Source organism: Microcaecilia unicolor, chromosome 4 (assembly GCF_901765095.1).
Source record: "Microcaecilia unicolor chromosome 4, aMicUni1.1, whole genome shotgun sequence".
NCBI classification, from domain to species: Eukaryota; Metazoa; Chordata; class Amphibia; order Gymnophiona; family Siphonopidae; genus Microcaecilia; species Microcaecilia unicolor.
Genome location: NC_044034.1, coordinates 153,056,580 through 153,083,148, shown reverse-complemented (window position 1 = coordinate 153,083,148; position 26,569 = coordinate 153,056,580). Strand labels below are relative to the sequence as shown.

The 26,569-nt window shown below is 42.8% G+C and overlaps 1 protein-coding gene across 1 annotated transcript in view; it reads left to right on the top strand.

Moving 5' to 3' along the window:
- Window positions 1–20,511, top strand: part of LOC115468777 (CD59 glycoprotein-like) — a 30,537-nt gene extending 10,026 nt beyond the window's left edge. Inside the window, exons 2-4 of the mRNA XM_030200756.1 lie at window positions 2,852–2,939; window positions 18,669–18,770; window positions 19,452–20,511. Coding sequence (XP_030056616.1) covers window positions 2,870–2,939; window positions 18,669–18,770; window positions 19,452–19,648 — 369 coding nt within the window. The 5' untranslated portion in view covers window positions 2,852–2,869 and the 3' untranslated portion in view covers window positions 19,649–20,511. The remainder of the gene's footprint in view (window positions 1–2,851; window positions 2,940–18,668; window positions 18,771–19,451) is intronic.
- The last annotated feature ends 6,058 nt before the right edge of the window (window positions 20,512–26,569 follow it).

Below are 26,569 nucleotides of genomic sequence, written 5' to 3'. Positions count from 1 at the left end.
AAGTTCAAAGTCAATTATTAAAAAAGAGTCTGCCTGAATCAGTTTGTGAACAGTATCATCTGAAAGAGAAAATTGTGCTCTACAACACTGATATGTTTTTGTTTTGCAATGCCACCATTAAGTAGCCATTTACGCAGGTCAAAGTATGTTATATTTAGTACGCTTGATGCGCTAATTTTTCTTCATTTCTAGGAAATTGAGTATTAATAGTCGCTTAAAAGTAATTATTTATTCATTCGTATTTTATTTGTTGATTGTCCAATCGTTTATTGTGCGCTGTTATCAGTTTGGTCGTGCCATCTCAGGTGAATATTCCAGCTAATAAATTAGTGATGCTGAACAAATAGATAAAGTCACAAATCTTCAGCCTGGGCAGTATGTTGCTTGCATTTATGGTGGATTGGAAACGTTTGTGAAACGTCAGTTGAACAGAAAGATGCTTTCATAAGCTTTATGCATCCTCATGGTCCCGCTACTTCATTTTATTGGCCGGTAAGATGCGATACTTGCTGGATCCCAGAGGTGTACTTTGTACTTATGAAGGCCTGAACCAAGCAGTTTCAGTGCTGCTAAGTATCTAATATCTAAGAATTAATGTACAGAGGATGAGAAGTGGAAATTTCTCTTTTTTTCTGTAAATTACAATGATATTAAGCAGGCCAGGTGGAGCAAGTACCCCCCACCTCTTTCCCCCACCTTCCTCTGACCAAGCAAGTGAAAGACAATGAGCTCCTGCCATTTGTTGTCCATTTGCTGTTCACATGAATGTGCGTATTAGCCTTTGAGAGACTTTCAGGATGCAGATCAAAGGAAGTTCCAGGTGTAGGGGGCAGGGTTGACAGAGGAGAGAGAGATAGAAATCCTGTAATAAGGACTGGATAAGAAAACATTATTACAGAAGGGGGAGAATCTCTCCCTTTGAATATGGCCAGGCTTGGAAGTAAGGCTACTATCCAGGACAGAATTACCCTTTTACAACCATGAATCAGGTAACACCTTATTTCCTTCTCTGCCTAGAACAATTCAAACACTATCTCCCTGGTCCCTGGAGTCAAAAGCAATAGTTCTATTGACAAGAGAAACCTAACACCTCTATAGCAACTGGAAGCAATAATTAACTTTTGTCTCCTCTTTCAGAATAGGAGAAAATACTAATTAAAGGTTTGAGAAATGTATGTCCAAGACACTTGGACAGCAGACCAAATGCATCTTCAAAAGGAAATAGAAACAGATGCTATATATGTCTTTATTGTCAGGAGATCCTGCCTGACTATGGGATGCTAATTAAGGGGGCAAGAAGAAACCCTTCCCCCTTCTTGTGCTCCTCTGGTATTGAAAGGGAAAAGAAATCCTATATAATATCTCTCTGCCAGATAGGAGGGAGGTCAGTATGCAGTGCTCCTGTCTCATGCCAGAGAACTGGGAGTCTGCCCTGGCCAACTTTTCATTTGTGATTTCTATTTTTATAATATGTTCTTATTTCTGTCATATCCTAGACTATTTCTATGACTATCTTCTTAATTTTTTTATCCTAATCTCTGGATAATTAAATAAACCAGTGTTAACCCCGAGAAGCGCTTCTCTGGTCCTTTTTTCTTTGTTTCAGTCTAAATAAGTTTTATCCGCTGTCCAGCTCTTAAGATATCGATTGAGAGGAATTGTATTGTGTAAGTAGTGCTGACCGTGATTAGAGACTCTGGAGGCAGCACGAAAAGGCACAAACAGATCCTACAGTAAAGAAACCCACAATCAGGCTTGGGATCCTGCAGTAAAGATACCCACCCGTGGCTGTTACTGCATGGCTATCGGGCGTAGCCCCTATGGCGATGGGGATGCTGGTTTCATTGTGATAACCAGTAATGGCTCAGCCATCATTGACCAACGCAATACATCGCGCACACAAAATATAACATACTTTGACCTGAGTAAATAGCTACTTAATGGTGGCATTGCAAAACAAAAGCATATCAATGTTGTAGAGCACAATTTTCTCTTTCAGACGATACTGTTCACAAGCTGATTCAGGCAGGCTCTTTTTTTTAAATAATTGGCTTTGAACTTTAGTACATTTTACCATTTGCGCTGACGGTGCCAACTTTGAAGAGATCCTGCAGGGTGGTTATAGATGCTGGTTAGTTGCAAATCTGGCAGTATTATGTCCAGCACAAGCATAATGCTTGTTCAAAATTTCAAGTCCGTATCTTTGTTTGCATGGAAGTTGTTGCGGTCTGAATATTGGTCCAAATATGTTCCGATGAGTCACGACCAATTTTGATGCACACTTTGAGTCAACTTGTTTGACTGAATTTTGCATCCATAATGTTAAAATGTATTTCATCGGAATTAGCATCAAAAACTGTACAGGATTTGAATTTTTTAGCCATTCTTATAAATGTATTTGGATTTTATTAGACCCCCAAAATGGCATTTTGGTAAATGTCATGCGCTCATGGACTGACAACCTTTCAGAAAAGGGGGTCTAGATCTGCAACTATTGCAGTTAGAGACCTCAAATTTTGGGAAACTTCATTTAACACCTGACTCGTGCAACAGATAAAATTTGAACAAAATTAGAGAACATGATGGTGGGAACTTTTTTAAATTTTAGACCACTTGGCATGGAATGACCCTTATGTGATGATAATGTTCACATGAAACTGGGCTCAGTAACGATGCAGTCATAAGAACATAAGAGTAGCCATACTGGGTCAGACCAACGGTCCATCTAGCCCAATATCCTGTTTCCAGACAGTGGCCAAAGGAGGCCACATGTAACTGGCTGAAACCCATTTAATATATTCTAAAACTGAAGCTAAAGTCAAAGCAATAACCTTCTTTCTTTTTCCTTTAGTTCATTCAGGAGGGAAACATGAGTGGCAATAAGTGGAATTGTGTCCTGCTGAGTCTGTTCTTTCTGTTTCTGGTGTTTTGCAGCTCTGGTGAGTATCCTGAGGGGTCTTTGTCATGCCTCCAGAAAGATATATGTGTGTGCCTGGAAATCAGTGCCTAAACATTCTGAAAAGGGAGGTGGGGGGAGGGGGATAGATTGGTAGAAAAGACTTGAGGAAGCTTGTGGACTTCTGTCTGTTCCGCATACTAGGATGCCCTAATGATTGCCCAGGACCCCTACCGGAACAGGTACATACCTGGCTCTTTATTCTCAACTCTAGGAGTCCAAGTGAAAGAAATCCCCCCCCCCCCCCACACTAATAAATAAAAAAATATATAGATCAAAGGCCTTTGGGAGAGAGAGGAGGGTCACACCTACAATCAGGCAGTGCACCCAAAACTGTCAACTCCTTCGGGCTCTCTGCTCCATTTTATTAACTAAAGTAATGCCTTAAGTCATGAGGTCAGAGTCAGCAGGTATATAATATACATGGTATAGATGGTACAAGATATAGATGCTCATTAGTTGAAGATTATATTCAACTTCTATCAGCATTCTAGAGAGCAAAGATCAGACAGCTGCTAGCTATTTTGGTAAAGATTGTTATCCTTCCAGTAAAGATCATTAACATTTATAGTAATACGGAACTAACATACATTATTCCATATTACATCTGCCTGCTTAGACAACTGCATATTTTGCTTTCACTTCCCAATTCCCTTCCAAATATGCATGTTCTCAGTGACACTTCCCAGCATCTGAACAAAACATTCATTACTTAAGCTTGCTGAAACTGTTAGTTCAGCAAGTGTCAGCAAACTGTAACTAGGTTAAATGCACCTGTCCTGCTCTGTCTTAAAATTATCTCAATTTCATATTTTTAATGCTTAACTCTTGATATTCCCTTCTGAGCTGGGGGGGGGGGGGGTCCTATCATTTTCATAATACATCCTTAAATATCACTAACAGGAAAAAAACCCAAACATCTTTATGTGTTAACACTTAAATTTCATTCTCTACCCAGCTAGTACATGCAAATGGGAATGTTTTGGTTAGTGTTTTTCTTTTGTGGAAAAAAAGGTGCCGGTATTCATTATGGGTGGGGTCACCACATGGCTCCACCTCTATTATAGCCACACCCCTTATTCCAGACATGCCACATATAAACAGACATCATTGAAAATATTATACTAGTATAGGAGAAAAAAATTGTGATTTTTTCATTATAAATAATTTCTGTAAGCTGTTACTACTCCAGTATACCCAGTGGAAAATAAGACAGCAGATGTAAATTCTCAAATTGGACATATTCCAAACACTAAAATGAAAATAAAGTTTTTTTTTCTACCTTTGTTGTCTGGTGACTTTGTTTTTCTTTCCATATTGGTCCCAGTCTCTGATTCTGCTGCTGTCTATCTGTTCCCTTAACTCCATTTCCAGGGCTTCTTTTCCATTTATTTCTTTACTTTCCTCCTTTCTTCTTCATTTCTTGCCATACATCCATAAGTAAAAGCTGGGTCCTCCTCCGTGGAATTGACTGGAGGAGGTATAACGTGGATCCAGCTTTTGCCTATTTTCTCCATCCATGTGCAATTTTTCTCTTCTCTTCCATTTCCCTCATCTCCATCCATGTGCATCTTCTTCTTTTTTTTTCCTCCCCTCCATCCATGTCCAGCACTTCTCCTCTCTCCTTCCCTCCATCCATGTCCAGCACTTCTCCTCTCTTCCCTCCCCTGTATCCATATAAAGCAATAATTCTCTCTCCCCTCTCCTCCATCCAAGTCTAGCATTTCTCCTCTCTCCCCGCCAACCCCTCCATCCATCTATGTCCAGCAATTCTCCTCTATCGTCTGCTCTCATTTCCAGCATTTCTTCTCTCTTCCCTGCCTTCCCATCCATGTGTGTATCTTTCCTCTTTCCCCTGCCATCCATGTCCAGTGATTCTCCTCTGTCCCCTTCCCTCCCTTCTCATCCATGTCCAGCGAATCTCTCTTCCTGACCTCCCCTCCCATCCATGTCCAGTATGTCTCTTCCTTCCCCTGCCCTCCCGTGCCATCCATGTCCAGCGATTCTCCTTTCTCCGAGCCCGTCCTCCTTCTCCACTGCCTGCCAGTGAAGCAATAGAAAGGCTGCCAGCGTCGGACTCGGCAACGCGAACGGTGCAGCGATTGAGAGAGGCTGGCAGCGTCGGAGTTTCCTTCTGTGAGTCCCGCCTATGCGGAAAGAGGAAATTGAAACAAAGTAGGTGGGACAAGCAGAGAGAAGCTCCGACGCTGCCAGCCTCTCTCAATCGCTGCCTGCACCATTCACGCTGCGGAGTCCTCGAAAAACAGTAAGTAGAGGAGTGAAGGAAAGGTGCAGGACTTGCCGGGGGGAAAAAGGTGCCAGTACAAAAAAAGCCCTGGTTTGGTGGTGGTTGGCATTAGAAATGACCAATGTTTTCCTCCAAGGACAGCCCTACTGCCATAATATAGCTTCGAAGACCCTTCAACATAGAATTGCCTTAGGGTAACTGTATTACAGTGGACTTACTAGGCTTGACATTTGAATCCTGTCTGAAACATTTTTTATTTATTTATACATTTTTAATACATTACATCCAAGTGTTAACATTTGTAAAGAAATACAGATAAGCATAATCGCTGCGGAGAAATACTACCAAAATTTATACAAATTCTTCTTTAGACCACAAATTTATGAGGGGGGAGTTACTTAATATTCCAGGAGAAAGAAAACTTTAAAGTGCATGTATATAGCCTTTACACGCCTATCCAGAATTCAAATTAAATCAACCCAATGTTAGATACTAAGTTACAGATAATTTCTGTGAATCTACAAATGTTCTCAACTGCTCAGGGTTGAAGAAGATATATTTAAGCCCTAGGTATTTTATTACACATTTACAAGGCTAATTCAGGTAAAAGGAGGCACCTATTTCTAGGGTCTCCTTTCTTATGGCTAAAAATGCCCGTCTTCTTTCCTGCGTCTGTTTGGCAACATCTGAGTACATCCAGACCTTCGCCCCATAAAATAGGGACTGTGCATTCCTAAAGAATAATCGTTTGCATCTAAATCCTGTTGAAATATAAAGGACACAATTAAGGTAGTTCTTTCAGATTCCTCATTTAATGAGGACTCTAAAAGTTCCGTTACATTCAAGTTTTGTCCATTAATTTTTTTTCCTCTTTGTGACTCTATATCCATTTCTGAATCACTTCTCTTTTTTAGTGGAATATAGTAAATACGATTTATTGGAGGTATAAGATCAGGGGAATATTTCAAAACTTCAGTCAGGTATTAAGGCTTCTAGAGGAGAAATCCCCATAGCTTGTGGAAAATTTTAAAAAAAATGCAAATTCAATCTGCGATTATAATTTTCCAGTTGTTCCAACTTCCTATGAATCCCAAGATTGTCTTTTATTATCGTATTAGAAGTTCCTTGAATTTTTACAACTTCAGTTTTGAGCTGAACCATTTGATTTTTTGAATCAGTTTTAATTGTTTCTAAAGATTTAGAGAGATTATCCACAGTACTCATGAGTGCTGCCATTCCTTCCACTGAGTCTGTAATCTTAGTATCAAATTGTTGAAGAGCATCCCATATGCTCTCTGTGAGGTCTTACCAGAGGTACTCTGTGTGTTTGAAGCAACTTCAAACTTCCTTCAGTTCTGTTCCCTTCCTGGCCTCTTGCTTGGGAGACCCCTTCGACGACTTTCGTTTCGGGCGTCCCAATAGGAGAGATAGGACATTCAGGCAGAGGCAGTACATTGGGTTCCCGGGTCGAAAGGGTAACATCAAGCCCCAAGTCTCGTAGCTCTCCTAGCAAAGAGACAGCAGGGCGGCTCCCGGTAGGTAAATCTGGAGTTCTCACGGCGAACCTCTCGATTGTCGGCTGTGAAGGGGAGGAGGTCCGGACTGACGAGGCCCCGGTCTTGACCGCTTCTTTGCGCTTCGTATGTGGCATAGTATAGCAGTAATCTCTAGTCAAATTCACAGCCTCCCTCGAGATGTCTCAGCCGAGATCACGGTGTGCCGCCATCTTGAAACACCCCCCCCCCCCCCTTCTCAAACTTTAAGAAATTTTGGAACTGTGCGTCTAATATTTTGAAGACATCTAAAAACCACAAAGTCTTGACAGATTGTCCTAGAAAGAGATAACAACGGAAGGATCAGGCTTCCCATGTTTGGGCCTCCTTATCAGTGGTCATCACCTCCATTCTTCTGGTAGTAAGGTCTTTATTCCATGTATGCTTGAGTTTTCCACTGTTTTGGAAACTTATTTCAGGTGTCCACCACCTCTCGGTGAAAGCCTGGTAAATGGGTAACACTCTTACTGATTAGATCACTTTTTTCAATATTGCGAAGAAACAATAAGCTTTTGCTATATCAGCTTAATGCTGAGGTTCTCAACCCAGTCCTTGGAACACAATGAAGCATCAGGTTTTCAGGATGTCCACAATGAATGAATATTCATTTGATAAAGTTGCATATTCATTGTGGATATCCTGAAAACCTGACTGGCTAGATGTGTCCTGAAGACTGGGTTGAGAACCCCTGGCTTAATGTGTTTGGGCTTTAAACAAAGGTTAATGAGGGATTCTGGATTAGTTGCACATGTGTTGAGGGGGGGATTAGAGCTTCTTGTTTACTAAACCCACAGTTAATTGGTTGGAATCCCATATTTGAAATCAAAATTTCATGAAAGCAGGTGTAAGCATAGGAGTAATCTAAGGACGGTTTTTTACAGAAAGAATGCTGGGTGCATGCATTTCTTTATTTTTCTATACCCTCTGCCCAGTGGCAATCCTTGGTCAGCTGCCACCCGGGGCGTATCACCCCCCCCCCCCTCGGGGTGCAACAGGAAGTAATCTGTTCCAGGGCAGAGAGAGCAGGGAACCAGTGGAGTCGACAGCCATGCGGCTGCTTTCTGCACCCCTCCAGCAGCGTGCACTCGGAGCGGACCGCCACCACCGCCTCGCTCTTGGTGCGCCACTGCCTGTGCCCTACCAGGGTTGCCACTAGCTGTGGGGACCCAGTACCCCAACTCTCCCCTCTCCAGCCCACATTTGCCATGACATAACACTTGATTCAGTTTTTTCTTATCTGCATCCACATCTCTGGCATTCTCTTCCAATTGATGTACAGTCTCAAACCTCTTTTCTCCGAGGACAAGCAGGCTTCTAGCTTCTCACGAGTGGGTGACACCGATCTGCATTGCCCGGTCCGGCTTTTCTCATAGCAAAAAAGAGCTTTGTGGAGTGCAAGTTGTGCTCCACTATGCATGCATAAGTGCCTTCCTTCCCATTGTGCGAAAGCGGTCTCCTCAGTCCACTTTTTTTTTTTTCCCACGTGAGGAGAAAGTGCGTGGGAGGGGGGGGGTTGTTTTTTCTTTTTGTCCTCTCGCCCAGTTTTTTTGAGAGCTTTTCGTGCCTTTTGGTCCTTTTTTTTTTCTGCTTCTCTTGTTGCTCCTTTAATTGGGCCTTACAAACCCATCCTTTATTTTTTCTTAGTTTTATTTTGCACAGGTTTGTTTTCTTTATTTTCTGAATCATGGGGCCGTTTTTAGGCCCTGACTTCCGGTTGGGTCTCCCTTTCTTTTTTTTTTTTCGGGCCTTGCCCCTTTTTCAGGCACCATCGAGTTGTTTAATTTAGCCGCCAAAGCTTTTCCGTCCATGTTAACAAAGATTCCCAGTGGCTTCAAGCGCTGTCCCTGGTGCAATCGGACTATCTTGGGAAAGGACACCCTTTGTGTCTTGGACCCGACCATAGCTCTACTAACTGTGTTCTCTGTCTTCGTATGAAGAAGAGGACCCAGGTTTCCCTAGAGGCTTAACGAGAGAAGATTTTTGTAGCCAAGTCTGTTCCTCGACGTTGAGCATTGCACTGGTATCAGGAGCGTCGGTAAGCATGGCTGCTTCTAGACCCTTTGACACTGTGAGCAGTGAGGTGTCAAGTGGGTCTCCACCTATCTCGATCGTTGGACCCGACCCCGAGGCGATGTGAGGATTTGACGGTGGCACTGAGGAGTCTTGGTACATAAGTACATATAAGTACATAGTATTGCCATACTGGGAAAGACCAAAGGTCCATCGAGCCCAGCATCCTGTTTCCAACAGTGGCCAATCCAGGTCACAAATACCCGGCAAGATCCCAAAAATGTACAAAACATTTTATACTTCTTATCCCAGAAATAGTGGATTTTCCCCAAGTCCATTTAATAACGGTCTATGGACTTTTCCTTTAGGAAGCCGTCCAAACCTTTTTAAAACTCTGCTAAGCTAACCGCCTTTACCACATTCTGTGGCAATGAATTCCAGAGTTTAATTACTCGTTAAGTGAAGAAAATTTTTCTCCGATTTGTTTTAAATTTACTACATTGTAGCTTCATCGCATGCACCCTAGTCCTAGTATTTTTGGAAAACGTGAACAGACGCTTCACATCTACCCATTCCAACTCCACTCATTATTTTATAGATCTCTATCATATCTCCCCTCAACCACCTTTTCTCCAAGCTGAAGAGCTCTAGCCGCTTTAGCCTTTCCTTATAGGGAAGTCGTCCCATCCCCTTTATCATTTTTGTCGCCCTTCTCTGCACCTTTTCTAATTCCACTATATCTTTTTTGAGATGCGGTGACCAGAATTGAACACAATATTCGAGGTGCGGTCGCTTTGGGTAAAGGCCAAGAAGCATCGTCATCGGTCACCCTCAACACACGGTGCTGGAAGCTCCGGGGCGTAGAGGATTCAGCACCCGAGAAGCATCTGCTCTGGGAGGATCGCTGTCCCTCTATACTGGAGGTGCTGATGTGCCTGTCTCCAAGCAGCCGAGTTCCTGCTCCCGTGTTGACCCCAGCGGTTCTGCAACCTGTGCCTCAACTGGCACCCCAGCTATTCCCAGTTTTTCGGCCGTCGAAGAGCACATCTGGGCCTTGTTGGATGGCCTCATGCATCGTTATTGGGGGGTGCTTGCGCCTGCCATACTTCCAGTTGTGGCCCCACCTGGCCCTCGGCACGGCCTCCATCACTGTCGACTGCCACCCAAGCCGGTACCCCCTTGACGTCAGTGGAGAAAGCTTCGCTGGAGTTGAGATGGGAGCCGACTTCTCGACGCTGTTCTCAAGGGCATGGTTCCTCGGCATCGAGGCAGGTTCGTCTCCGGCAATCCCATAGGGAGATACTGTCAGACACTGAGGAGGAGTGCTCATGGGGATTCAGAGGAGGGTCCCAGATACTTCTCAGAAAAGTCTTATGGGAACCCCTCTGAACCTTCCCCTCCACCTGAAAGGAGACAGTCTCTGCCGGAGAGCCTTTCATTTCCATCTTTTGTTAAGGAAATGGCTGATGTCTTTCCATTTCCTTTGATGGTGGAGGATGAGCCCAGGGTAAAAGGTGCTCGAGGTCCTAGACTACACATCTCCTCCTAAGGAGAATGTGATTGCCCCTCTTCACGAGGTACTCAAGGAACTGGGAGGTCCCCTCTGTCGGTTCATGTCCTGCACCCAGTATCTGATCCACAGTGAACCTTGTTTTGTTAGGCCTCAGTTACCTCACAATTCCATGGTGGTTGAGTCTGCTCTCAAAAGAGCCAGGAGTACTAAGGGACTAAGCCTCGGCGCCCCCAGGCAGAGAAGTTAGAACACTGGATTCTTCTGGGAGGAAGATGTACCAGGCTTCAATTCTCATCTGTATACAATTCTACCAGCTCTTCACGAGCAAGTACTTGCGAAACTTGGTGCGACAGCTGTCGGGCTTGGTGGATGTACTTCCTTCAGAGCAGTCCGAGCCTTTTTGCCAGTTGGTCAAGCAGCAGAAGGCATGTTGAAAGTTCTTGGCCAGGGGCATTTACGACACTTCAACGGCGGTTCGCGGATGCTGCTTGCTGGGGGGTTAACCTTTTTGGAGAGAAGGTTGAGGAGGTCGCTGACCAAATCAAGAAGCATACTAATAGAATCTCTTCTCTTTCCTGCTGAGTGCCTTCTGCATCCACCTCCTCATCTAGGAAGGTTTTTTTGGCAAACCAAGGAGCAGTCCCTACTACTACTCTAGGCATAGATACACTCCTTCGGCTCGCCAGCCTACTGAGGCTCAACCCCAGCGCGCTTGTTCATTTCAACAGCGTGTGCCTAAGGCCCCTGCTGCTTCCCAGTCAAAGAAAGGGTCGAGTTTTTGACTGGCTCCAGCAGAGCATAGCCAGAGTAAAAGTGTCCATCCTGGGTGACTTGCCAGTTGGGGGGAGGCTAAATTTTTTTTCACCAAAGGTGGCCTCTTATAACCTCTGACTGGTGGGTTCTTCAAATAATCCATCTCAGATACGCCCTCAATTAGCATCTCAAACCTCCAAATTGCCCACCGAGTGCTCGTCCTTCTTTGTTAAACTGTACAGCGCTGCGTAACCCTAGTAGCGCTTTAGAAATGTTAAGTAGTAGCAGTAGTAGTCATTCATTCAGCTTTCAGCACAGGCAGGTACTTGCAGAGGAGCTCTCTGCCCTTCTAAAGGCCCATGCGGTCGAACCCATTCCACTAGGGGAAGAAGATATTCCTAATATGTGCAGTAAATACATATACTCACAAACGTTTTCACTTTTCCTCTTCTCTCATTGTTCCCTTCCATCAACACAGATCACGTCAGCAAGATTATTCCGTAGCTGAAGTAAGCTTCTGGTCTCACTCACTCTTCTCACTAAATCAACCCCTCCCCTCTGGGTTGTCACAAGTGGAATGAAAAAAAAAACAGCTGGATGCTGTTTGTTCTCAGTCTCCTTCAGATAAGTTCTCTCTGTGCTCAAACTGACATGAACTGACAGTTTGCTCTTAGCACACGGTGGAGAAACAAAATATTGGGCAATGTTGGAGCTACAGGGTGAAGGCTCAGGTGAGGTAGCTTATCAGTCAAGAAAGACTACTGGGTCAACCCAATTCTTAGGGGTTTTCAAGGGCACAGCATCTCCCTTCTTCACATGCTAGGAAACCTTTCAGGACTCTTTCTGTGAAAGAGAGCAAATCTCTCTTCTCGAGGCTGGACACTCTTTTCTGTAGTCAGGCTTCCAGCTACCTTGCCATACCTTGCTTTACCTCCCCTCCTCCTCTTCTGTAACTACTCCAGTTCACTTCCATGCAGTGTCTCTGATCATCTCGCCATCATTTCATCTGTCTTCTGTATTTTTTTTCCTTTCTCCGTAGGTCAGTTCTGGAATTTTCCTTGCACAAGCTATGAAAAAAACAACTTGTTTACCTCCCCATGAGATGTTGCCCAAAATTTCTCCTGATATATTTCAGAAGCATACATGCATGGGCGCCTCCCACATCAGAAAGGGTCAGTCTGACAAAAATGTCATATTTCTCAGAACCGTGTACTCGTTCCAAATTTAAATAAACAACCAGTCTGGTTCTTTCCACTTTGAGAAACCTCGGGCCTAGTTACTCTGGCTAACTAAAAAAACAAGTCAAGCTACAGAAAATACCTATATTCCAATTAAAAATACCACCCCCCAATTTTGATCTTTAACACCATGATTCTGATTGTTCCGTACAGGCCGTAGCAGATATGGTTCCATCTTCTTCTGGAATTATCCTCCAAAGAACCATGGAGATTGGAGTGTTTTCCAACCCTCATCACACAGAACGAAGGGTCACTACTACATCCCAATCTTCAGTTTCTGGCTCTCACAGCTTGGATATTGAGAGCCTAGAATTCACTTCTTTGGATCTTTCAGAGGGTGTCTCGTGAATCTTGCTGGCTTCCAGGATAGATTCCACTAAGAGGTGTTACTCTTTTTTAAATGGAGGAGGTTTGCCATCTGGTGTGAGAGCAAGGCCCTAGATCCCCTTACTTGTCCTACACAGACCCTGCTTGAATACCTTCTACATTTGTCAGAGTTTTGTCTCAAGACCAACTCCGTAAGGGTTCACCTTAGTGCAATTAGTGCTTGTCATCAACGTGTAGAAGGTTAAGCCCATCTCTGGACAGCCTTTAGTTGTTCGCTTCATGAGAGGTTTGCTTTTGTCAAAGCTCCCTCTCAAACCTCCACCAGTGTCATGGGATATCAACATCTTTCTCACCTAGCTGGTGAAACCTCCTTTTAAGCCACCTGGAAGGTCATTTTCTTGGTGGCTATTACTTCAACTCGTAGGGTCAGTGAGCTTCAGGCCTTAATAGTGGATGCACCTTATATTAAGTTTCATCATAACAGAGTAGTCCTCTGCACGCACCCTAAGTTCCTGCCGAAGGTGGTGTCAGAGCTTCATCTGAATCAGTCGATTTGTCTTGCCACATTCTTTCCCCAACCTCATGCCCATTCTGCCAGCTTACACACCTAGGATTGCAAGAGAGCATTGGCATACTACATGGAGTGGACAAGGCCCCACAGACAGTCTGCCAGCTTTTTGTTTCTTTTGATCCCAACAGGATGGAGATCACCATCAGGAAACGCACCATTTCAATTTGGCTGGCAGATTGCATTTCCTTCACTTATGCCCAGGCTGGGCTGGCCTTGGAGGATCATGTCACAGCTCATAATGTCGGAGCCATGGCTGTGTCGATAGGCCACTTGAGGTCAGCCTTCATTAAAGAAATTTGCAAGGCTGCGACGTGGTCTTCAGTCCACACATTCACATCACACTACTGACTTGAGCAGGATACCTGTCGTGACAGTTGGTTCAGGCAGTCAGTGTTGCAGAATCTGTTTGGGGTCTAGAATCCAACTCCACCCCCTAGGCCCAGGCTGCACCCTCATTCAGCTTGTGTATATATAGTTTCAGGTTAATCTGTGTTATGTCCTCGTCGTTGCAAGGCCCGGTTGACCAGTGTTTGTTGTTTTGGGTGAGCCTGGATGCTAGGGATTCCCCACGTGTGAGAAAATGGAAGGCTTCTTGTCCTCGGTGAAAGTGAAGATACTTGCCTGTAGCAGGTATCCTCCAAGAACAGCAGGCTTCGTATTCTCAGAGTCTCTCCCACCTGCTCTTGGAGTTGTCGCCTTGTTTTTTGTTTTTAATTATTTATTTATAATTATTACTTCAATTTACACAAGTAAATCACTTGTAAAAGAAAAATTCTGCTATTTACATTAAATTATTTTAAGGAAAACAATCAATACAAAAGGTCTCCTTGGTTATTTTTACTTTAATTTTTTTGCTTTAGTATAAAACTGAGGAGACGGCATTTGCGCGACGGGCGGGAATGCACTTGTGCATGTGTGGTGGAGCGTGGCTTGCGCTCCACAAAGCGCGCTCTTTTTTTTTTTTTTTTTGCTATGGCAAAAGCCAGACCGGGCACTGCGGATCGGCGTCGCCCACTTGTGAAAATATGAAGCTTGCTGCCTTCGGAGAATACCTACTACATGTAAGTATCTTCACTTTTCTAAGTTAAGAAGGCTACTAGGATGTATCTGTTCCAGTTGGCTTTTCCTCCTCTTGAGTAACCCTAAACAGAACGTGTTACTTCTTTCTTTGGCCCTTCCTTCTTGTGATTGTTTCTTTCCCTACCCATTTTTTTTCTCCCTTTTCATGCTTCCTCTTAATGTCTCCTACCCTCTTATTTTAGATACCCCTTCTATTGTAGTCACTGTAGGCCTTTTTCTTTAATTATATTTTATTAAAGTCACAAAAGAAAACAAAGGAATATGCACAGCTTACAATACAGTAAGTGACTAACATTTTGATGACAATCCATTAACCCTCCCCTTGCACCCACCCAAACCTAAAGCTACCACTTTAACTGCACAAGAAGGGAATGGGACTTGATATACTGCCTTTTTGTGATTTTTGCAACTACTTGTTTCAAAACATCTTTTCAACCCTTTAGGGTTAGATGGGTTATAAATTATAGAATAGAATATGCAGGACCACAGTCAGCCCTGGCCTGATAAGCATGGCTAATTTACAGTCAATATACTGTCAGATGCAGTCAGTATTTTTTTTTTATGCAGGTGGCCAAAGGCTGGACAATGTCTGTCTGAAAATTAACTGTTGACTCCTGTCTGGCCAGCAGCACTAAATATCCAAGTAATTGGTGACTTTCTGGGCATTATCCAGGCAGGGCCTATAATCATTACTACTACTTATCATTTATATAACGCTACTAGACGTACGCAGCGCTAACCAGAGGCAATACTAGTAGAAGAAAACAAGAAAAGGCTTACTGCCATGATTTTTATTTAAATTATATCTGCTCATGAGGTGGGCTTTTCAATTCCATTCATAGGAGCCGACTCTGTGGGTGCTTGAGCACCCCCAATATTGAGAAAATTCCTTGTATGTGTCCAGGGAGGGGTTATTTCCACTGGGCTTAGCACTCCTAATAATTTTGAAAAGTTGGCTCCTATGATTCCATTGATATGGGGTGGTTGGGATATATCTAAAGGGTTGATAAGATTGATTGCCTGACTTACTCCTTATTCCTATCTTGCTGGTATCCCCTATTTCCCCATTATGGGGTAGAAAGAAGATTAAAAGAAAAGGATGTTATAAGAAGGCTAGAGAAAGTTATTGTTATACAAGGGATCAATTAAAGGATTTTTAGAATTTGAATTGCCTGTTCTTAAATGTTTGATCATTAAATAAGGGTTTCCTGATTCCTGGTTAGATTTTAGAGAAGTCAGCAGATATATTGTTACTGAAACCTGGCTAATAACAAGTTTCAAGTTCTAGTACTTTCTTTCCTGCCTTATGGACGCACCATCTAGGCAGTTTACATCCTAATAAAGAGAGAATGAAAGAAGTAGTGAGACATACTGTACAGATAGTGAGGGAAGAGGGGTATAAATAAAAAAATAGGGAGGGGCACATGAGGGTAGCACTAGTGTCTTTCAGGGGTTATGTGGTTAGATATAATCCTGAGGTCAACTGGAGATTTATTATTTTTTTTTTTTGTTACATTTGTACCCCACGCTTTTCCACTCATGGCAGGCTCAATGCGGCTTACATATTGTATACAGGTACTTAGTTGTACCTGGGGCAATGGAGGGTTAAGTGACTTGCCTGAAGTGGGAATCAAACTCAGTTCCTCAGGACCAAAGTCCACCACCCTATCCACTAGGCCACTCCTCCACTCTTTTAAAAAGGAATATCGTCTTTAGATCACCTTAAATTGAGTATGAGACGTCTATAATCACAGTTGTGGTGACAGTAGATTCCATATTTGTGGGCCTTGAACAGTGAATATAGAATCTGTAATATGAACATGAAGTATTTCTTGAAAAGTAGATATAATCAATCTGTTTTGAGAGATCTGAGGGCTCAAGACGGAAGATAATGGCATTAAATGATGAGAGAGGCTGGTTCCCCAGCAGTTAATCTTTTAAAAATTAAAAGAAGCAGCTTATAAGTTATTCATTGTGTGATAGGTAACCAATGGACTGACTTCAGTTAATTCATACCCAGTGAGTCAGAGCAGTGGGCTGAGAATCGGGGATGCACGGTTCAAATCCTACTGCAGCTCCTTGTGATCACTGCCTCCGGTGCAAACTCGGATTGTAAATCCTCCAGGGACAGAAATACTTTCTGTACCTGAATGTACACCGCTTCAGTAGCGTTCAGGCTTGTAGGCGATATATAATAAAATAAATACAATTTAAAAAGGTAAACTAAAAGTATTTTTAAAAGAATTTATCAAGTTCTCCATATTTAAAGCGGTTATTTAAAGCAGTTGAGGGTGTTGAAATTTTAGCTTTCCTCTTTAGGATAGCACTATATATATAAAAGGCAACCCCAACGTTCTATGAAGCCTCCAACCGGAAGTGTGAAGCGCCAGAGATATCCGGTTTCCCCATGAGTGAAGGAAAACAGCACAGCACGAAATCCCTCTCTCTGTAACAGTGAAGGACTCAGAGGGGGGATAGGAGAGAGGCCCCCCCCCCCCCCCCCCCCCCCGCACTCTCTCTGTAACACAAACACAGCACAGCAGGAAACAACACTGAAGGACTGGACGGAGGGGGGAAGGGAGGGAGAGAGGGCAGAGGGCAGGGACACTCCCACATGCACACTCTGAAGAAAACCTTGCTAGCCCCCGTTTCATTTGCATCAGAAAAGGGGCTTTTTTAGTAGTTGATTAATAATGTATGTTTCTATTAATTACAAAACAATTATGAATTGTAAGGAAGATCCTCAAATTTAATATTTTTTTTTAAATCTGCTATGGAAGTTTTAGAAATAGGTTCAAGTGGGTACTGTCTTATAATAGTGTGCAGAAGGAGAGAAGATATATCAATTTCATCTTATAAATCAACCGTGATTATCTGGACTGACCATTGTCTCTTATGTTTTCAATTGAATTGGCCTAAGACATTTTGCTTAAATAAGATGGAATGTGTAAGGGAGAGGAAGGGCTAATAGATGGTATAGATGGGATGCCTTTAGTTTTTCTGGATTGTTTTTCTAAAGCCCAACCCATGGTGTTTTGATTGAACGGGTGAAAGCTACTGGAAAGGAAATTGAGGTTTTCAGGTGTCAGTAGATAAAGAAAACTGGAAACTATCTTACAAAATCATAAAACACGGAGGAAAGAACTATTATATTGGGTTGTAACTGTTAACTAGTTACCTGAAACGAACCTTTATCTCTTTTCTGCTAGTAATTGTTGTATGTCTCAGATCACGATGATAACTGAAGAACAATTAGCATCCTTTTTTGAGGGTAAATGCACTGAGGAATGAAATAGAGTAAATGTAGGCGTTGATAAAATTGTAAAGGGGTTAGATGTTGAGTGATATTTCTGGATCAGTACAGATGGATTTATGTGAGTCTGATGAATTAATATTATTAGAGACTGTTGTTTTGAACGGAGTTTTAAAGAAGTTTCATATCAGGAAATTGGCAAATATGTATTACATTTTGTAAGGGTAGTTGACAACTTGGTCCCATGTCCTCCTCACCTTTTAAGAGGTAAGGGAGGACATTTAAGAAGATGATAGTTTTATCAATGAAGATCTACGATTGAGGTATGCAGTGGCATTGAAACAAATTATTTGCCCAAAAGATAGAAGATAAAGGTGTATGTAAAAATTATAGACCTGTTACTACTTGTTTTTTTGTGGGAGGGTTTTGGCACAATTAATGGAACAGGTGGTATCTAATCAATTGGTGAATCATTTGGATAGGTATAAATTACTACATTGTTAATAACCGGGACCCAGCACAGAACAGGAATGGCTTTAATCAGTATAGCGGAGAAACTAAGGCTATTATTGGATAAAGGTAGTTGTGCTTGCTGGTTCAACTGGATTTATCAGCAGCTAGCAACCTATTAGATCATGATCTTGGGCTGGGCAGCCAGAAGATTTTTTTTATGTTTGTCTTTTGTTTCCAGGAATGTTCATTTCAGTCATTTTCATTGGCCATTTTTTTTAAATCTCTGGAGCAAAGTTTCTAATTAAACAGAAGCCCTAATGGAAATGCAATTCCTTATGTAGCTGGATCTGACAGGCACCATCCACTCTAGTATTGCTGGCTATTTTGAGAACATTGTACTTAAGTCACAAAGTGAATGAATGCTTCTGTGGTCTTCTGAACTATGCGAAGACCTTCTCATTTTACAGAGGTCACCTTAGCTGGGATTTAAATTGGTGGTTTTAGACATGAAAAGCTTTATCATGAATGGACTGTTCTCTGATCCATCCAGTCTCTTAATACTACCTTAAAGGTTTGGGGGGGGGGGGTGCTTAAAGCCTGAGACTTTGGCTTATCTGTATGAACGCACATCATGTGTTTGGGCAGATGGCTGTGGTCTGGTCTGTATAAAATGTAGCAGGGTAAGGTTAATGCCATTCTGTTTTTCATTGTAGGGTATGCTCTGAAATGTTTGGTCTGTACGTCAACCACACAGGTTTGTACTACCAACCACACATGCCCAAAAGGGGATTATTCTTGCCTCCGGATCACTGTGGGTATGTATATTTTTGTGTAATCTGAAACTCACCCCCAGTCCTGAATCTTCCCTAGAATATTCTGCTATCCTTTCACTGGTCAGTCTGTTTACATGGTCTGCCAGCAAGCTGAGCGTTGAACATGACCACTAGCTTACAAAACTCTAGCAGGGCGGTGGGAGCAGTCCGCCCCGAGTACAGGCAGCAAGGGGGTGCACAGAGCAGTTGCATGGCTGTTGGCTAATTCCGCTTGAGCAACCTAACAAACCTCATTGGCTCCTCTGCCCCCTCTGATGTTACTTCCTGTTCCAGGGGACCGGGGGAGCCAACAGCCACGCAATTGCGCCTTGCACCCCAGGTGGTCACGATGATGCGCTTCGGAGGAGGGGGGGGCTACGGCAAGCTGCCCTGGGTGGCAGCCAACCTAGGTATGCTGTAGGAAGTTATTTAAAAAATGCTCCTAGATTTCCTTCCTGAAAGAGGCCAAAGGAAAGAACAAACACCTCCTGGGCTCTGTTATTTTAGGCACCTCCCCCACTTTTAAGTGTTAGGTGGTCTGGTTATCACTCTGATGCGAGTATGAGCCCACATACAGAATTTAGAGATTCCTCAAACTGCTAGTCCGGCTACTTCTGGGTATAAATAAGGTGATGATTCAGTTAATGCTATGACTAATTTTTTTTTATTACCCTTTCACTTTAGGCACATCAAAAACGTATCGGTGTGAACAGCACAACAATTGCAAAGTAGAAATACTCCAGAAAGAATTTGGAAACTCTTTTTCCTTCTATTGCTGCCAAGGCAATGACCTGTGTAATACAGCCATTGCCATACCTGCCCACAAGACACTACTTGGCCTGCTCACTCTAATAGCTGTTGTCTGGTTAGTTTGCTTCTAAACTGGAGAAATAGAAGGTACTGAAAAAAATCATAAGAGTTCAATGGGGGACACCTTCAAGCCATTATAGTGCCATAGTGTTTCCAATGATCTTCTATTTATCATGCTATTTTTGCTTCATGCAAGTGTTTAGTAGAATGGTGCATGAGTACTGTGTAATTTGTCCTGGAAAGCTATTCTTTTGGCTCAAAGACCCACCTGTGCATCTGTGTAAGACTTGACAGTTTGGCTCTTGTTTGGACATGCTGTCCCTGGATGATACATCACACAACTTCCAAATACTAGCATGCAATAAGGTTTGGGGACTGGGAGGCAGTAAGCAAAGGGCTTGTTCAGATGTGTCTGCTGCTTATCTTTTTTTTGTTTGTTCTTTTGTATTAATCAGTTAGGCCTAATCAGAATTCCGCTTTATGTGCTAAAATTGTACTTCCATGACAGATGTTACTCAGCTGCCAGTAAGAAATATATTTCCTGCTAGCATTTTCATGTTTGAGCATTCCACAGAGAAGGGGGCTTCTTGCTATAATATAAACATTTTGAAAACTGTAGATATCTAAAACCATTCAAAACAATGGTAATTGGTTGGTGAATGAGCAGTTTTCATATGCTCCTATATTTGGTACCAGATATATTTTACCTTCCATCAGTGGTTCTTGGTTCACAAGAGCCCCCACTTTCTGTGTGGAGAATATGGAGGCAATTGCATGTATCTTTGGGCTTATAGCCCTAAAATTGCAAACATAAAGAAAAAAATAATTTCATTTTGTGTGGTTCTAAATTGTATTACTTCTCACAATATTTGTTAAGGCTTTGTTTCTGTAAAACACATTTTTTGTTCTGCAGTTTTATTCTGAAAATAAAATTAAAAAAAAATCATCCAGATTTTACTGAGTTTCCTTTAGCCTTTATTTAGTTGACTGTACGTAGCGGTCACTTTTCAGAGGAGAGAGGCACCTAAATTGGTCCATTTTAAAAATGGACTAAATTTAGGTGGCAAAAAGTGGATGGAGGCAGGCTAGGGAAGGAAGCTTGTCTAGCAGTTGAGTCTTCACCCTAGCAGCCCTAAATCTGACTTCAGTTCCCCTCCCCCCACCCCCCCAATCTCACTAGCTATAAATGAAGTGGGAGTCCAGCAGCCTCCCTACTTTGGGAATGGGGCTTAAGTGCACCTCCCTCTACCACCATACATAACTTTTATTTTGTTTTAGGGGAGGAAACTTAGCACCTTTGCTCCTATCCAGGGATGATATGGTCTTAATAGTTCCTGGCTTTGTCCCTTGGTGCATAATTTTAAGCCACAGGGAAATCAGGGATTGCAGATTGTTCACCTTTCCAAATACAAGCTCATGATGAGTTCATTAAGTTGGATACAGGAGATTTCCTATTCATCCCTACCGGTGGAAGTAGAGAATACAAAGACATCCAGATCTACCTTGAGCAGATGGTATAGAGCTGGTCTGGTGTAGTAGGTGTGATATTTGAGCATGATTCCCCAGACCACAGTTCACATTCTGCAATCCTTGCGGTCAAGTCCCTTGACCATCTGCTCCTGAGGTTTGGTCCTTTTATACTGAGTTGAGCTTGAAGGTGTGTTTTTGGGTCCCTCCTAGAGTTATGAGCCTAGTGCATGGACTTGCGCTCAGCACCATGTGAGTGATTTAGCCCTTCCTCCTTCTGAGAGCCCTTGCAGATAAACCCCCACAGAGTAGCTTTTTCTTTCTTTCTTTCTTAAGTACTTTTAAGAGAACAAAGCCTTTAAAAAGATTTGTCATTTTTTGCTGTGGTAAACTGCTGCCAAGGATATTAGGAACCCTAGACAAACATTCAGCCTTTCACCCTCTGCCCTCCCCAACAATCATGATTACTCCAACATCACCCTTACCAGAATAATCTGGGTAAATGGATGATGTCAGGATGTATTGATTTGATATGCTTTGATTGCAGGTGCTCTTTGCTCCCTCCCAGAATCTACTGCCCTAGACAGTTGCCTAGTTTTGCCTACTGTTTGGGCCAGCCCTGGGTAAGCTTCTAGAATACTTACCCTAGCTCTATTCCAAAAACCTCTCCTATCCCTTTCACCCTTACAGGGTTTTGATACACAGCAACAGATGCAGATGGGACAAATTAACTGAAGTAACTGGTAAGGGAAAGGGGATGGGATTTGATATACTGCCTTTCTGTGATTACAATCAAAGTGGTTTACATATTATGTATCAGTGCTTATTTTGTACCTGGGGCATTGGAGGCTTAAGTGACTTGCCCAGAATCACAAGGTGCTGTAATGGAAATCAGATCCAGTCTCAGGCTACTGTACGAACCATTAGGCTACTTTAATAGCACCAAAAGACACCTTCAAAGCCACCTTCCCTAGTTTCCAAGTTTTTGGATAAACTGTTTTTCAGACAATGCTTTGTAGGCAGTTTACAATTCGGTCTTTATACTCGGTTGAATTTGGAGATGCATTTTGGCCCTCCTAGAGCTCTGAGTGTAGTCCGCAAGCTTGCGCTTAGTGCAGCATGAGTGTTAAGTTTACCTCTTCCGTCTTCCAGGGGCCCTTGCCGTATTAATCTTTTTCTGAACTATCTTATTTTATGTTGTACAGTGTATGGTTCATTTCTAGCGTTGTGTCTGCATTTCTCATGTGTGTCTTATAACTAAGCCATTAAGAATTAAAAATGTTAAATGATGGTTCCAAATGCAAAGTAAGTGGAAGATTCCATAATTATAGGCCCTAAAACATTAAAAATGGAGGAACGAATCGTCTAGCAGCAGATCTGTTGAAAAGAAGGGACCACTTTAAAGGTGCTGTTGTGATGAGCTGAGAGACAGCTGGATATGTAAGGTGTCAGAAGACATGATAAGAACAATGGAAAACTGGACATTGTGACTTATGTATCAGTGTAAGAATTTGTTTTTAAGAAATCTGAGATAAGCAGCCAATGCTCACCTTTAAGCAAAAGTGAAACATCATAACATTTTGTGCCATAAATGAGCTTAACCACTGTATTTTGGACTACAGTGTACTCCACATAAGTGCATGTTGGATAAGCGCACACCACTTCTGCAGTGTAAGCTTACAGTCCCAAACTTCTCATTCATTGTAATGTAAGCTTACTCCGGTTTGGCACACCAGAGCTAAGCGCATCTTCCAGTTAAGTGTGATGCCTCAAACTGTTTTTTTTTTTTTTTTTTTACATCACTCCTATTAATTTCAGTTTTCCTCATCCATTCCTGGCCTTGTTAATTCTAATTCCGCTTGAGCAACCCATCCAACCTTATTGGCTTCCCTGATTCCTGATGTCCAATCGCTGTGTGGCACAGGAATTATACTTCATGAACCAGGGAAGCCAAAGAGGTTGGAGTAGGCGGTCCTGTCTATTAACTAGCAGCTTGTCATGTGCAGCAGCACGGAGCACATGGCTCAAAGAGAAGAGGGTGTGTGACAACCATTTTCTTTCTTGTTCACTGAGTGAAGGAGTAGGGGTGCCTGCCTTTTTCTTCCAGCAGCTGTAGTGGCAGTGGAGTTCAACCGTGCTCCTAAACGCCCATGCGATCCTGTGGCTATAATGGCCGTGGAGATGATCCATGCTGCTAAGGTACAGTAGAAATGACTGCGTCACCACACGTGTAAGGCTCTTTCACTCATAGATAAGATTGTTATAAAAAGACTGGACAATATGGAATGTCAGGCTTTCATTGCAAAAGAGTATGGGGTGCATCCTAGCCAAATCTCACACATCTATAAGCAGAAGCACAAGCTTAAGGATTGGCAGAACAACAGTAGTCCTGAAAGTAAATGCGAGAGCAGGAAAATCAAAAGATGTCAAACAAGCTCTTCGTTGCTGGTTTTCACAATCAAGAAGCCATCGGCTGCTTGTCAGTGATTACCCCCCCCCCCCCCCCTCCTACTGATGGAAAACCAATCATTTTGCAAAATAAACTAGGATTGCCTGGTTTTAGTTCAACTGTGGATGGCCGGAGCGATGGAAAGTAAGACACAACATCAAGTTCAAGAAACAGCATGGAGAAAAACAAGATGCAGATGAGAAGGGTAACTAATGTTCTATCAGGCATCATGAAAGATTACCAATCATGTGACATTTTCAGTGCAGATGAATCGGGTCTTTATGACAAGCTAAGCCTACTGGACTCACTACACATGCAGAAAGAGGTTTGGTGTTGTGTTACCCAAAGTACAATTGCCACCTGCTACAGACGGGCTAACTTTATGAAAGAACGCTATGAAGATGAAAATCTTGCTTTCACTGTTGATCTAGCTGGAGTGACTGCAGAGCAGAGCACTTTGTGTCAGTTGATGATCACCATGAAGAGATTTGCTCAGAGTAGGTCTGTGGCTGAGGATGCTGAAGACATAGATGATGAGCCAATGGAGATGGAAGTTGGGCAGTGAGCTTGAAGCAAGACCCACTGACATTGGCTGTTGCATTACAAAGTTTGGACATTGTGAGAGCCCATCTATAGAGTAATGGGTGGAAGAGTTATGAACATTATTATGAGCTGCTGGACCTTGTCTACAACACAGATAGACAAAACAGTAAACAATTACAGATTTTTTAATCCCTTTTATAAATGTTGCAAACATTTTATTTATGCTTTTTGATCTTTGAAAATGGGCAATGCCTTAACAACTTTTGTTTACTGTCCAATAGCTGTAATAAATAAGCTACACTGGCTTGGTGTGATTTCTTCTAATAATGGTAACTTTGGTTACATGTACCCTCTGGCTAAGTGAAAGTACAAGTCTTGTCTGGAGCCCTTGTGCTTAACCAGATTGCACTGTAATTGAAGCACTTTCTTGTTTGGGAGGAGGGGATAGTGCTGGGCAGACTTATATGGTCTGTGCCAGAGCCAGTGGTGAGAGGCAGGGCTGGTGGTTGGGAGGCTGGAATAGTGCTGGGCAGACTTATATGGTCTGTGCCAGAGCCAGTGGTGGGAGGCGGGAATAGTGGTGGTCAGACTTATACGGTCTGTGCCAGAGCCGGTGGTTGGGAGGCGGGGATAGTGCTGGGCAGACTTATACGGTCTGTGCAAGAGCCGGTGGTTGGGAGGAGGGGATAGTGCTGGGCAGACTTATACGGTCTGTGCCAGAGCCGATGGGAGGCGGGACTGGTGGTTGGGAGGTGGGGATAGTGCTGGGCAGACTTATACGGTCTGTACCAGAGCCGGTGGTGGGAGGCGGGACTGGTGGTTGGGAGGTGGGGATAGTGCTGGGCAGACCTATACAGTCTGTACCCTGAAGAGGACAGATACAAATCAAGGTAGGGTATACACAAAAAGTAGCACATATGAGTTGATCTTGTTGGGCAGACTAGATGGACTGTGCAGGTCTTTTTCTGATGTCATCTACTAAGTTATCTGTCATAGAAAACCTAGAACACAATGTAATGCAGTAATCTAGATGTCCTAAACTGAGGCACGAATGACCTTTCAGAGAGCAGTTTCACTTACATTTTGTAGTATAATTTCCTAACATTTTCTTTTATGTGGGGATTGAGATGGAAGATAGTGGTCCTTCTTTAGAACCAAAACACTTTGATTTCTCTCTCACACTGCTTAGAACAGTTTGACTTCTCTACCGTAGTATAAAATACGATGGAGGGTGGGGGAAATGGAGCACAGACTAAGTTTTGTAGTTCACATTCAATGTTTTGTCCCCATGGGGCACAGAAAAAAAAAGTCTGTTTCAAGTGCCCTCCTTGTCTGCTCTCCTGGACATGGGCATCTGCACAGGGCCTCGTGCTCCCAGGGGCCCCACGGCCTCAGCATTGGTCAGAGTCTTGTTTCGCAACCTCGGAACGCCCCCCCCCCCCCCCCGCAATGTTCTGTAGCCTCGGCTAAGGTTTTCCCTTAGATGCAGTTGGTGCATGGCAACCAGCAGTCACAGTTTTTCAAGTGGCCAAGCCCTGAGCTGCAGTGCAGCTGTGATTGGTCAGGGAGCCTGTCTCTCTCTGGCGCCTAAAAGGGCTCCTCTAATTGGCTGGGAGTGATGCCACACCATAAAGTTGTACTTTGCTGGGCCACGGATGTCCATCTTAGGTGTGTTTCTTTTCAAAACAGTTGTGGTTCTTGGACCCATATGTCAGTGATTCTGCTGCAAGTAGATTATTGCGTGTAGCTTGTATCATTTCCTCTTTGCTGCTGTCTTAATCTGCAGCACCAGTATCTATGTCCGAGAAATGGACTAGGCAGCAGGGACAGTCCTTGTTCTGTTCCAACTGTCCTGGAAACCTGCCAGGTGCAAATCTTGGGTATAATACAAAATCCAACTTCCACATTTAGGCTTAAATGCACTAAACAGGTTTTCTCATCTTGTGTTTATGAGGAAAAAAATGTTTGGTACAGTAGGATCACATGAATATGTACTTTTTTTTGTTTGTTTAAATAAGGCCTTAAATGGGGAAGATTGTAAATGAATATGGCTTTAATGTTTTGTTTGTTCTTCAGTGACTAGTGAGAAGATGTTTGGGATTTAGGAATGCAGATTGTGTAACTGGATCTAAAATGTCACTGCACTTTAGGTTCAAATGTGTTTTGTCGCTTTTTTCCGTTTGTGTGTGTTACATAGTTCAGTTAGGAAAAGCTTTCTAGTGATTTAAAATAAAGAGAGCCGTCTAAGTGGTCTTCATTTGCCCCTAATAAGAATAGTGCAGTTCTACTTTGGTGTACAGTTGTAGCCTGTTAAATGTGTTGTGGTGGTCTGAATTGTATGTTTTGTATATAGTATGACTATAAAAAGAGAAATAACTAAAGACCTAGGTTTGAAGTATGTGGGAACTAAATGGGATGAGTGGCTTGTCTGGTATTACATGGTTGATGCATTAAACTTAGGGAAAGTCTCAGAGGTGAGCAGAAAACTTGAGGAATATTATCCAATTATTTTAGGTAAAGTGTAATTTCTGAT